General features: G+C 35.9%; 2 protein-coding genes across 2 annotated transcripts in view; both read left to right on the plus strand.

The window, feature by feature from the left end:
• The window catches only part of LOC138323733 (small ribosomal subunit protein uS3m-like), a 32,174-nt gene that overhangs the window by 508 nt on the left and 17,753 nt on the right, over positions 1–13,913 (plus strand). Inside the window, exon 2 of the mRNA XM_069268537.1 lies at positions 743–897. Coding sequence (XP_069124638.1) covers positions 743–897 — 155 coding nt within the window. The remainder of the gene's footprint in view (positions 1–742; positions 898–13,913) is intronic.
• LOC138323730 (nucleoredoxin-like) lies at positions 6,415–13,500 on the plus strand. The gene is made up of 7 exons (XM_069268533.1): positions 6,415–7,416; positions 8,358–8,621; positions 9,733–9,937; positions 11,183–11,268; positions 11,901–11,991; positions 12,229–12,338; positions 13,078–13,500. The coding sequence occupies exons 1-7, from the start codon at positions 7,093–7,095 to the stop codon at positions 13,267–13,269; spliced, it is 1,272 nt and encodes a 423-aa protein (XP_069124634.1). The 5' UTR covers positions 6,415–7,092; the 3' UTR covers positions 13,270–13,500.

Consider the following 13,913-nt stretch of genomic DNA (forward strand, 5'->3'; position numbering starts at 1 on the left):
GGTCAAAAACGTCGCCATTTCGTACCCAGGCATTTGTTATTCAATAAGCTACAAATATAGGCTTCTTCTTCAAAACCGATGACCACAATAGGCTATATATATGAATATATAGGTATTTGAATGAGTGTTCAACTGTTCATTCCATATGAGGTTTTATAAAACTAGTCATTAAAGTGTTTTTTTGCTCTGACTGAAAAAATACGGAATTCAAAAATACAGGAACTGAATATTGAGCTCGGTCTGCACATGTGCATGCCTCGTAATACTGTACAATTCTCCAAATTTGATGTAAATCAAGTTCTGTATGTTGGACTCGGTCTGCACATGTACATGCCTCATAATACTGTACAATTCTCCAAATTTGATATAAATCAAGTTCTGTGTGTGGGACTTACTTATAAGATATTCAGGAAAATATATATTTTCACTTTACATAAATTATAGTGTATAGCACCGACCAGCAATCAGTACTTGACAACTATGTACTGCCCCATATGGGTTTGAGCTCTCAACCTGGAGAGCGAGGGCTTGTGTAGCTACTATTGTAGCGGAAAAGATGGTGATATCATTTCCGCTACAACAGTAGCTAATTGGTTATATGTCTGGACATCTTAACCACTCAGCCACAGCAGTCCTCAAAAAAATAACACAAGGACATGTATGCAGGTAATTAAATCAATTATAATACTATTAATTATTAATAATTGGTGTTGAAGATCTAGCTATTTTGTTTTACTTTCAGAACCGGGTTGCTCACCACAACAGACTAGTTCAACACTGTTTCCACAGATGTCTTCAAACCTCATCTGTTTACCAGAAAAATTTGAGATCTGGTGTTCCCAAAACTACTGTGAAAAGATCAGTCAAATTGTCTTATGAAACTGCACAGTATCCCTACCAAATTGGAATTACAAAATCATGGGGGACCTGTAGGGGTGCAAGGGTGTGAAAGGATTAGATTTGTGATTTTTTTTTTTTTTTTTTAGTATATAGATAAAAGGTGTGTGCAGAACTATTTTGTGAGGGCTTCAAGGGCTACGTTGGAAATATGTGCCTTGAAGTCCTCGAGTGTAGTGCATTGTACATGTACTGCTGCTACAGGGAGGAGATTCCATTGTGTTATTGTTTGTGGGAAAAATGAGTATTTGTATATGTCCTTTGCAGCAGAGATTTGTCTGAAGCAGTGTGGATTGGAGTGTCTGGTTCTGTGGTCTACTGGTATGAGTATGGTCTGGTATTCGACGGCAACTATATTGTGTATTATTTTGTAGAAAAGTATCAATCTTGTGTGTAGCCGTCGTGTCTGTAGTGTTGGCCTTTTTGAGTTGATGTATCATGTTTGTAACTGAACTGGTGTCGTGATATTTGTTGTGAACATATCTTGCTGCTCTGCGTTGTGTTTTTTCTATCTGTTGAATTTGGTGTGTGTTGTGGGGGTCCCATATGGAAGAGCAGTATTCCAGTTTGGGTCGAACTAGTGCTTTGTATGCGTGTGCTTTTATGTGTGGTGAATTAATTTTTAAGTTGCGCTTTAAAAACCCTAGTGATCTGTTTGCATTTGCAGGGTGATATTATTTATGTGCATGTCCCATTTTAGATTTTTTTTTTGTAGTGTTAGTCCTAGATATTTGCTTGAGTTTACTTGCTCGAGTGTATGATTGTGGGAGTGTGTAGTTTGTGATGTGTATTATGTTGCGTTTTGGTGTAACACTGATTATGTTGCATTTATCTGGGTGAAATTTCATTAGCCAGTCTGTTTCCCATTGTGCTGCTGCGTCCAGATCTTTCTGTAGTTTTATTGTGTCGTCTTTGTTGTTTATTGTTTTGTATATAATACTGTCGTCTGCGAATAGTCTTAGTGTGCTGTACTGCATGTATTGATGGAAATCGTTAATGTATATGAGAAACAGAATTGGACCCAAACATGTTCCTTGAGGGACTCCTGAAGTTACTTGTATTTTATTTGATTGTTTTCCCTCAAGTACTACTGTTTGGGTGCGTTGTGAGAGAAAGTCTATGATCCATCTTTTGTGTGTGTTGCCTGTTATTGCCTATAGTATTTTAATTTGTATTGTAGGCGTGTTGTGTGGGACTTTGTCAAAGGCTTTGGCAAAGTCCATGATAATTAATGTCTGTCTGTTTGTTGCTGTTTTATTGTTTGCGAGGTTCGTGTATGAATGTAGCAAGTTGTGTCTCGCATGATCTGGATGATCTGAAGCCGTGTTGTAAGTTGTAATAGTATGTTGTTGTTCTCCAGATGTGACATTTGTGGCGCTTGTAATGATATGTTCCATAAGTTTGCATGTGATACAGGTGAGTGATATGGGTCTGTAGTTAGTGGGGTTGGTGTTTTTGTCGCAAAGCTACCCTTATTCACTCAGTAGGGGTGTCACAGTTTATCTGAGTGCCCTAAGACCATTTTAAGACGTTTAGCAGAAACAGTGATAATACATTATATATATATATATATATATATGCGTGTAACTTTATGGTTTTAAGGGCCTAGATAAAAAAAATCATACTCCACATAGTACTCTGACATAGAACTCTGGTGTGTCCACACTGTAACTGGGCTAATTATCAGATCCCTATGTGACCATGCATGACCACGCCCACCTTCATCAAGTTCAGCATGTTCCATGGTGATTACGTCTTAATTCGGAAACACATATTTTTTTGTATTTTTGTGCACTTGACGTTCCATGTGGTCAAGCAAATGTATTTATTTCGTTCTATGTAATGACAGTTGGTCAAAAATAATTTATAGACCCTAATTAATCATATTGTTTTACTTTAAAGATGCTCCACCGCTGACAAATGGTATTTTTTCACTATCAAAAACAGCAGCAGAAGATTTAATGTTTTTCTTCAGTTACAAAAGTTACTTACTTTACACCATTACCATCGTTGAAAAGTTTGAGCTTCTAATTTTACTTCAAGTTTAATATATCGAAAATAATTGATTGCATACCGAAAAAAAAATCCGTTGCACTATATCCTATATGGAATGATGTACTGATTGCGCATGCACCAAAGGCAAAATAAATTATTTTACAGTATATATTGTGTTAACTAGACATATATATACACGATTAAACTCCAACTATTGTTCAAATTATGAATACCATTTGTGCTCTGTCGGCGGTGGAGCATCTTTTATCGTAACAGGAATTAATTTGTACCCGGCTCAATTAAGTCTTAACACATATATGTGATGTTTGCATTGATATATGAATATTTTACTACATAAGAAATGCCATTTATACCAATTGTACAATAGTTCACGAACAAAAGCATTACTAAGTTTTATAACTCGTGCTTAATCTCATTTGAATGTTTCAACTAAAAACATAAATAATCATCTCCCACTAATTCGATAAACAAATTATACAAAATCTCCTTTTCGAACCATGTTTGAAAATGACCAGTTTTAACTGTCAGAGAATGTGCAGACAAACGTTATTTTTATCAAGCACTTTAAACCAATATATTCTAAAGAAAATGTCCTTGCTGTATTTGTAGGCTACTTTATAAGACAGACAGACAGACAATCTTTATTTCCTCTTAAAGAGATTTACATGGTCATTTCATGTCAGAGGTTATTTACAAATCAATTAAACAGTTCATATCTTGAATCATTCTATGTATAAAATCTGAGACAGTTATCATTACAACTGGCCATCGTTCATCGTCAAGTAAAATGTCTTGTTTACTGCCGAGTAGAAAGAAACATTTCTCATGATCTTCTAAATTGTCAAATTTGACGTATTCATAAACATCCAAGTAGTTTACCAGAAATTCTAGCATTTTATCTCGTGTTTCGAACAGACAGTAGCACTGTATAAGGAAGTGAACAGTTATATTATCGGTTAATTTGTTACATAATTTACAGAGTACTGGTTCTTTTTCATGACGAAAGCTGAGCTTGATCATTTCACTTAGTTGCCATGTGTAGTTCGGATACTTTAATGCTAGAGTCCAAAGAGGATTTGGGCCATAGTTTTGGTGAACCGAGGCGTAGATTTGAAATGATTCCAAATGGACAATTTCACCAAGCCATTTGGTTTGATAAAAGCTTTGCACAACATTTTTGCAGAATGATTTCCAGGAAAAGCGAGATGGTTGGAAGCCTTCAAAAATGTAGTCAAATAGGCTGTCTGTAATGTCAAACTTGGAAGCAATAGCGAATATATCAAATACAAAGCTTTTTTCGTTTAATGACTTCTTGCCGAAAGCAAACGCGCATAAGCGTACTATAAATAGTAGTTTCCAGACAAATAAACTACTTGCGGAGCACAATTTGTTCCAGAAAATCAGTTTTTTCTGCTCAACTTCTCCACATATGTCGAACATTCCAAGCGCCCGGGTTGTAGCTAGAGTCGGCGATGTTTTTTCGAATCCTTGACACCGTCGTGCAGCATATCGTTGTGTCTTGCGTAGATCCTCTTGTGATTTCAGAGTAGGTGCTCCCCAGAGTTCTGAGCCGTATAAAATCACCGGCTGAACGATGGTTTCAACCAATTTTGAGCTGGTGATTGGATTCATACCACTATCATGTATTCCTACGCTGATTAAAGAGTTCAGGGATCGCCGTCCTTTTGCACACGACCGCTTAATATCTTCATCACATTGAAGGGTTGGAGTAAGGATGATCCCGGCCATACTCTTTTTGTGTTACCCAGGCTATTTTTTGATCACCCAATTTACACTGTATTTCTGGGGTGAACTTTTTACGACTGTTACAAAATCGAAGAAGCGAACTTTTAGTAGAGTTGTAGTTTAATCTCCATTTACATGAGAATTCAAACACAATGTCAAGTAGACGTTGAATATTGCCGACTGAACAGGATAGCAGTAGCGTATCATCAGCTAGAAAAACTGACGGTATGTGGATATCATGGATGTGTAAACCTAGCAATGAGGAATCAAGATTTGAGATTAGTTCATCAATCATTATCAGAAACATCCAAGATGACAGAGTCCTACCTTGACCGACGCCTTGCATGACCTTGGCAAAATAAATTATTTTACAGTATATTTTGTGTTAACTAGACATATATATACACGATTAAACTCCAACTATTGTTCAAATTATGAATACCATTTGTGCTCTGTCGGCGGTGGAGCATCTTTAATCGTAACAGGAATTAATTTGTACCCGGCTCAATTAAGTCTTAACACATATATGTGATGTTTGCAGTGATATATGAATATTTTACTACATAAGAAATGCCATTTATACCAATTGTACAATAGTTCACGAACAAAAGCATTACTAAGTTTTATAACTCGTGCTTAATCTCATTTGAATGTTTCAACTAAAAACATAAATAATCATCTCCCACTAATTCGATAAACAAATTATACAAAATCTCCTTTTCGAACCATGTTTGAAAATGACCAGTTTTAACTGTCAGAGAATGTGCAGACAAACGTTATTTTTATCAAGCACTTTAAACCAATATATTCTAAAGAAAATGTCCTTGCTGTATTTGTAGGCTACTTTATAAGTAACCGGCTTACAAAAATAAAATGTGTTATTTTAAGGCCAAAAAATATGTCTGTTTAGGGTTACATTGGCAAAAAAATAGGGTCAGTAGGTCGGAGTGGTTAAGATGTCCCGACATATTACCACAAGCCCTCCACCTCTGGGATGCGGGTTCGAATCCCATGTGGGACAGTTGCCAGGTACTGACCGCTGGTCGGTGGTTTTTCTCCGGGTACTCCGGCTTTCCTCCACCAACAAACCTGGCACGTCCTTACATGACCCTGGCTGTTAATAGGACGTAAAAATAAACAAACCAAACATTGGCAAAAAAAATAGGGTCAGTAGGTCGGAAGGATTTTTTTGTGCCTTTCTCTCTAAAATAAATGCCGGAATCGGAGTCTGAGATCGAAATCCCGACTTTTAATTTTGTTTTCGTAGAAAAGTGGGAAAACAATTAGGATCGGGGTAAAGAATTAGGGTCGGTCGGGTAACCCTAAACAGACATATTTTTTTGGCCTTATAAGTATGTGCAGAATTTCTCTTTAAATTCCGTACAACAAAGCTAACGATCCACTGTTTGTGCCAGATGAATCATTAATCATATAACGACACAGCAACAGGTACCTCGTAGTCATAACAATTTTAAAGAACAGCAGAGGTTTTTTTAACATGCTACACCGAAATTTCCAGAGTATTGCTACAGATTTCCCAACACAATTTTCCTACAACGGAGTTTTCGCTGGATATACGCCGTGGAATAGGTCCTGCTGAGTCAGTTAATTGTGTAATGTGTATATTTAGTATCGAAATACACATATGTTGCTTAGTCATGTGTAACCATCATGTTTTACTCTAGCTTTATCGTATATCGTGTACATATATATTACAAGCCTCCTTCATACGTGGATATGAAGGATAGGGATATCCTACCCGAGGGTTACCCGAGGGTCACAAAATGTAGTAAAACCCGAGTCTTGCCGAGGGTTTTGCAACATTTTGTGATCCCGAGGGTGGAATATCCCTATCCTTCATATCCACTTGTGAAAGAATTTCTTTCATACCTCGACGTTTTATTGCAATTTTACAACTATAATATCCAGCCATTTTGAAATAAATTCTAAGGAATCCACGACTGACAGTTAATTTGAAAATTACTTGATATATTCAACACAAATTCCGTTGTTTGCATCTTTTATAGTAAAACCAGTCAAATTTGTGAAAAAAAATGTTAAAATTTTACCGAGGAACTAGAAATTTTGTTGACGTTGTGACGTCACGAGGCTTTATTGCATATTGCTTTATCAGCCAGTATTGCACCCGTAGGTATGAAAGAAACATGTTTATATACCTACGTTGTTTACTATCTTAACGACAAGGTTAAAAATAATTGCAGTTTGGAGATAGATGACCTTAACCATTACTATAATTAAAGGGTCACGTCTATTCATGGTTCATACAGAATTGAACCTAGTCATACGGGTTGTTCATCGATATATTAAGAACATAGACACCGGTATTGTATATAGTATAAATAGCCGAGCTGGCCATTCAAACAGAAACGGACCGGATAGTACCTACGTGTGATTAACAGGTCAGAGGACATCATGGCTGAAGGAAAGATGTGCGAGATGTTGGGGATGACTCTCCAGAAGAAAGTCGGAGACGAGTTTGTCAATGTGGAGACAGATAAATCAGAGGGTCTCGGTGGCAAGGAGTTTGTTGGATTGTATTTCTCTGCTCATTGGTGTCCTCCATGTAGAGGTTTCACACCACAATTATGTCAGTTTTACAAACAGTTTAAGGAAAGATTCGGTGCCAACAAATTTGAAGTCGTCTTCGTCAGCTCTGACAGGGATGAGAGTTCATTCAAAGAATACGCATCTGAGATGCCGTGGCTGTACCTGCCTTTTACAGATCGGGATCGTAAGGTGAGTAAATTATGTATATACCACAGGGACTTGTAATATAAAAGGTATTACTTGTAATATAGATGGAGGTATAGGCGGTCTGCTGCATACATGTATATTCGTCATATTATATAAAATAATATATGACTTGTAACTTAGTAGAAGGAGAGAGGAGGTCTGCTCCGTATATGCATACTATATAAAATATATTACTTGTAATATAGAAGGAAATAGTGTGTGTGTGTGTGTGTGTGTGTGTGTGTGTGGAGGGGGCCATGCGTATATCGATGCTATAAAGGAGGGGGGTGTTAAATTATATATATAAGACTCTTTCATATGTAGATATGAAGGATAGGGATATTCTACCCGAGGGTCACAAAATGTTGTAAAACCCGATATGCAGGTTTTCAGCAGCATATCGAATATCGAAACATGCTGTATATCGCTGTATCGTTTTAACAACTCAACCTTCTGCTTTTGTTGTAGAAATAGGAAATTCCAAACAAAATTTATTCTAAAACATCATTCAAGTAAGAGCATTTCAATCAAAATGAAGTGTTTAATACATCTGTGTCACCTAGATGGATTAGAAATGTCTTTTCATAACTAAGAATACGAATTGACAGAAATTAATTAACATGTATGATATAAACCGAATCAAATTTTCGGGAGATTTTTTCAAGGTTAATAGAATATTTTATCAAAATTGTCTTTTTATTGTCATAATATTTCAAAACACAATGGTCAACTGAATTTGAAAAAGAGGTGCACAGTATCGTCAATACGTATCGTGTATTGTTTCAGTGTATGGTCAATACGTATCGTATCGTTTTAGACCTTCCAATACCCATCCAGCCCTAGTTTATATATGTGTCAATGTAAACTGTAACGAATTTTCATATCTCTGCTGTAACACTATTCGCCCAAAATTGTCATAACAATATTTTTTTGTTCATACACAGGCTCAGCTTTCCAAAAAGTTCAAGGTCCAAGGAATACCAACATTTGTGATACTAAACGCCAAATCTGGACAACTCATCACCAATAAGGGTCGAGAGAACGTGGGTACTGATCCTGAAGGAGACGATTTTCCTTGGCCGTCACGTTCGTGTAAAGAAATTTTCAACGGTGATGGCGTCAGTCCGAAAGACAGACACAAGTTTGTAAAGGGCGACTATCTTGAGAAATTAGAGGGCAAAGTCTTCGGAATCTATGTCTCAGCGAAGGTAGATGTCCTCAACTCGTTCACGAAAACTAAAATCTAGCTTAAAGATGCTCCACCGCCGACAGAGCATAAATGATATTCTTCATTTGAACAAAAATGGTGTTTAATCGTGTATATATATGCCTAATTAAAACAAAAAATAATATAAAATATTTTATTTCGCCTTTGGTGCATGCGCAATCAGTAGTTCATTCCATATAGGATATAGTGCTATGGAATTTTTTCGGGATGCAATTAATTATTTTTCATATTTTTAACTTGAATTAAAATTAGAAGCTCAAACTTTTTAACTGTGGTAATGGTATAAAGTAAGTAACTTTTGTAATTGAAGAAAAATACTTAATCGTCTGCTCCTGTTTATGATAGTGAAAAAATACCATTTGTCAGCGGTGGAGCATCTTTAACGATGTACCCGATCTCTTGTTTGACAAGACTTTGTACATAGACGATTTCAGTCCTTTGTACCCGATCTTTTGTTACAGGTGTTCGTTTCTAATATAAGTATACGTATAATACTGGGTCAAGGTCTATAACTCGGCGGGCCATATAACACTACCCAATATCAGAAAAAGTATGATAATTAACCAACCGTATAGAATATGACAATAGGAATACTCTCAATCGACAGCCAGATAATTTATCTTTAATTCTGAAATTGGGTAGTGTTATATGGCCCGCCGAGTTATAGACCTTGACCCAGTATTATATTTATACTTATATTAGAAACGAACACCTGTGGTTAGACACTCTAACAATGTTAGAGGTATAGCATAAGACACTTTAGAATCAAATAAACGTCGATTCAGCAAAATAATGTCCGATAAAATAGTATGGTGGTTGATTACGGCCATCTCGTGTTGTCGTGTTGTCGCCTTGTCGAGTTGTCGGGATCTCAAATTGAAATTGCGACAACCCGAGATTTAATTAGTAGTTAAAATGTCGACTTGTCGCATTTTCGAACCGCGACAAGTCGACATTTCAAACACGCTAATTAGCACGTACAGAATCTCGTGTTGTCGCGGTAAAATTTCGACTTGTCGACTAGTGACCTCTCATGTTATGAGAGTATACAGTCTGTAGTTTGTATTATATCACTTTATTCTTTGTTCCAGAGTGAGTATTGCAGTGAATTCAAACCACAGCTGATAAAAAAGTATCGGGAACTCCAAGATGCCGGCAAACCATTCGAGATTGTATCCGTATCACTTTGCCAAAGCGAGGAGAAATATAAAGAAGATACTGGGGACATGCCGTGGCTCGTTTTACCATTTCAAGATCCTCGCGGAGAGAACTTCATGAGGGAATTAGAGTTAAGGGGTAAGTGTTAAGGCCTAATCACCCCTACAGCATGTGTAATCTTTCAGGAATTTGAATGCACCCATTCCACTTAGCTTACAAACGTGAACCTTGTTGGTTATAATTGGTGGTCCAAACCTATTTGAACATGACATTGTTCTTATTTTCAATTATATTCACTCAGAAATTAAATTTCTTTCACAGGAAAAGATTCCAACGCCTCCCCGACTCTGTCTTTGATGTTACAAGGGTTACTATCACTAGCGTTATATCCACCCCGGATTATGTCATAGACAAGATAAGACACAGGTTATTTAAGAAGAATCGAATGCTATCACTGTCGTTATATTCACCCCTGGACTATTTCATAGTCAAACTAGAGGCAACTGACCAATCGCTGGCCTGCAGAGACTTACTTTGAAAATCACAGAGAGAGCGGCACCCAACTTAAAAGCCACACAGTCAACCAGTGAATAAACAGTATAATATTCTTTACATGAAAGGACCGAATTCTGCTGAAATTACCTGTGTATATGTTACTTTCAATTTTTCTATGTAATAGTCAAGGGGTGGATATAACGACAGTGATAGTAACCCATGGAGTACCGCGAGGATGTAATTATCTGTCTCCCCTTCTCTCTCCCTCTCTCTTACAATCTTTCACTCTGGTAGACCATAAAAAACAGATGTGATTGCTCAGTATCATTGTGTTTTGATATACTAGTTATCACGATTGTATAATATGGCTGCCATCTGCATATTGCTGATAAACGGTTGTAGTTTGTGTTGGGGAGAGCTTCATTTAAGCATTTATGTCATTATTTTATTAATTTCATCGGATTAGTAGTATGAAAGAACTTTTGTTTGCAAACTGTGTGAATACGCTTAGCAACAACAGATGAGACAGATACTTTGATCCTTTTTATGTGCATCAAAGAATCGAATAACGGTAATCTCTATGGCTTTGAAGTTGGTAGTCGCTCTTGTAATTTTCAAAAAAGTCTCTGTGATTGGTCAGGGTTTTTTCCTCGATATCTCAGGGGTTCTGCCACTGTAGATTTATCCATCCCGGAATATTTCATAGCGAAACTAAAGGCACACCAGGAGAGGAAAAAACTGACCAGTCACAGCTTATTTTTATTTTAAAGAAAAAAGGAAACGAAAAAGAAATAGAAAAAGTACTTCTTTCTTAACCTAAAGTTACATGGAGTAAGAATATGTTCCATTTATTATATTTAACACCGTTTTGTTGTTCACTGTGTCCAGGTTACCCCAGTCTGGTTTTGATAAACTCGGACGGGAAACTTATCACAAAATCGGGGAAAGACGAGATCATCAATTCGCCGATCGAGGTAGGTATTCAATGTTACATTAATTTGTATTCTGTTATGGTATTTCAATAACAATTTAAGAATACATTTCGGTTATGATTTTATTGCTTAGAACGATTTTAGTAGTAATGGTCTAAGACATACAAAGATAAAAAAAAACAACAGTTACAGGTCAAACGTCTTTCCACACTTCTATTTTTCTCTATATGTATTGATTTTACCTGCTTGTATACAAAGCATAATTTGTCCATGAGTAATAAATATTACAATAAAAATGATTTTAACAACTATAACGTAAACCCCTTTAACTCGAACTGCAGGGGACCAGGTCAATAATACCGGGTTTTCAAGTCATCCGAGGTTTGCCACCAATAGTCAGAAATAGGCATATGTACTGATCACAGCCTTTGACAAACTTTGCATACCAATAACATTTTAATTATTGTTATCGAGTATTAAACATATTTATTAGGGTGAATTTCAATCTCAAAGTTGATAAAATTTGTATTTTATAAAACTCGAGGAATGCGAGTTCGAGTTAGATGGGTTATACTGTATTGTACAGCTGTATATATATACATTGTATTCCAGTTCTAACTGAATTAGTTTGGAGTGTGTTGTTATTGTTTTAATTTTATTTTACCATTTTACAGGATTTCCCCTATGGTATGAAACCTGTAAACCTGCTGTCTGAAAGATACATTGACATCTTGAATGAGAAGAAATGTGTTGTTTATTTTACAGGTAAGTGTGTATCACAGCTGGTAAATGTGTGTGAGGGTGTGGAACCAGTATTTGTGCTTTGTGATTTTAACTTCAATAAAAGATGATGAGTTTAAAATATTTTTTATTCAGATGATCTAAGAACTTTGATATCATTATTCCCTATAACTTTGTAATTGACCGATTGACCGATTGACCAGTACCTATATTTACATGTGACTCTTCATACCTGTAAAATGACGCCCTTTGTATCTCCAGAATCTAAAGAAGACTTGGTCAAGGTCAAAGAGACCATGTCTGGACCAGCCAAGAAGTTCTTCAAAGATGGCAACGACAAGGACATATATTTCTTTGTAGGAAACACCTCGGTAAGTTTTTTTTATTAGCAGACAGAAAATGAAATAGGTTCATTGAGGATAAACACCAATATATTTTTTATGTTATGGCGCTATACGTCGATTTTGCTTGTAACGAGCATTTTCATTGGCTTAAAAATTTGCTTTATCAGCCTAAATAACATAAAAATAAGAGTCTACTATACAACTAAATCAGTTTATGACGAGAATACACTTTGGTATTTGTGCTTATCTCCATAACATAAACAATCTATTCATGACTAGCTAATCCCTGTTATTCAATCAAATGCAATGAAAGTTCCTAGTTCTATATGATGTCAGCTATTTTCTCTTAAATATGGCTTCGTCGGTGTGTCTCCCAATTAGATGCGATATTACAAAATGCTGATCTCAAGCAAGATTTAAATATTTTTTGGTATAAAGCAAAACTAAAAAGCGGAAGTTAAATAAAATGTTGGGACATTTTCGGCGTGGATGTTCTTTCTCTATTACTCTATTAAGCACATCGAATGGGTATGGAAGGTCCACCCACCGCTATGGGCCCGAAACTCGCGTCAGATATGTAGTAAAAATAACATGAATATGCTGGTATTACGTTAAGTTACGTTATAGTAAAAGGTTGGGATAGTACTGAAAACGAGAAATCTCATGGTATTTAAAATAGAGAGAAAGCGATTCTTAGTGAATCTGAGAACCCTAACGACATTTTTATAATCTAGGAATTATTTTTAGCCTTTATTTTGATTTATAGGACGAGTTATGCGAGAATTTGTACAACTTCGCTTTGAGGTCGGAGAAACGACGGTGTTTGATGACGATAGACATTGTTGAACAAGTGATACAAAAGGCTGCGGCTGACATGGAAATGACAGAGGACAACATCAACGAGTTTATCAAGAATTGTCGGGAGAACAAGATAGAAGCTAAACCTTTCGGTCAATAAGACAATTTGGGAGAATTTATAGACAACTACCTACATAGCAACTTCATTTCCTGTACTCTAAAATAGCTATATCATTCATTTATTGACCGACCCACTTTTTCATTTTCAGACTAATGCCGCATATTTGATAATAAAATGTTTATTTTTTGTTTATTATTTGTTATTTACAATTGCTGTGATATTTGGAAATTACTTTGTTGTCCCAGTTTTAAATAAATTTTTTATAATTCTTTTATTTTTAAATCATATTGGTATTACAATTAATCATCTATATTTAATATAATTTAATTCAATATGTTTTTTATGCGATCACATTTTCACACATACCTTTGTATATCTACACATACACGATCATACATATATATATTCCCTTACATACACACACAGATACACATACATACACACACTTACATACACACACACCTACATGTATATACACACATGTATACATACATACATACATACTTAAACACACAATCAATCACACCCTTACATACATTATGTATACCCAAACATACATGAACAAGGTAAATACATAATTTACATTTTAATGTTCAGTTTTACATACATTTATAAGAGGCATCACTCCATAGGCACATACACACACACATATACACACAAACACCCTCACACATAAAACTGTT

This window comes from Argopecten irradians, chromosome 5 (assembly GCF_041381155.1).
Source record: "Argopecten irradians isolate NY chromosome 5, Ai_NY, whole genome shotgun sequence".
Classification (NCBI taxonomy): domain Eukaryota; kingdom Metazoa; phylum Mollusca; class Bivalvia; order Pectinida; family Pectinidae; genus Argopecten; species Argopecten irradians.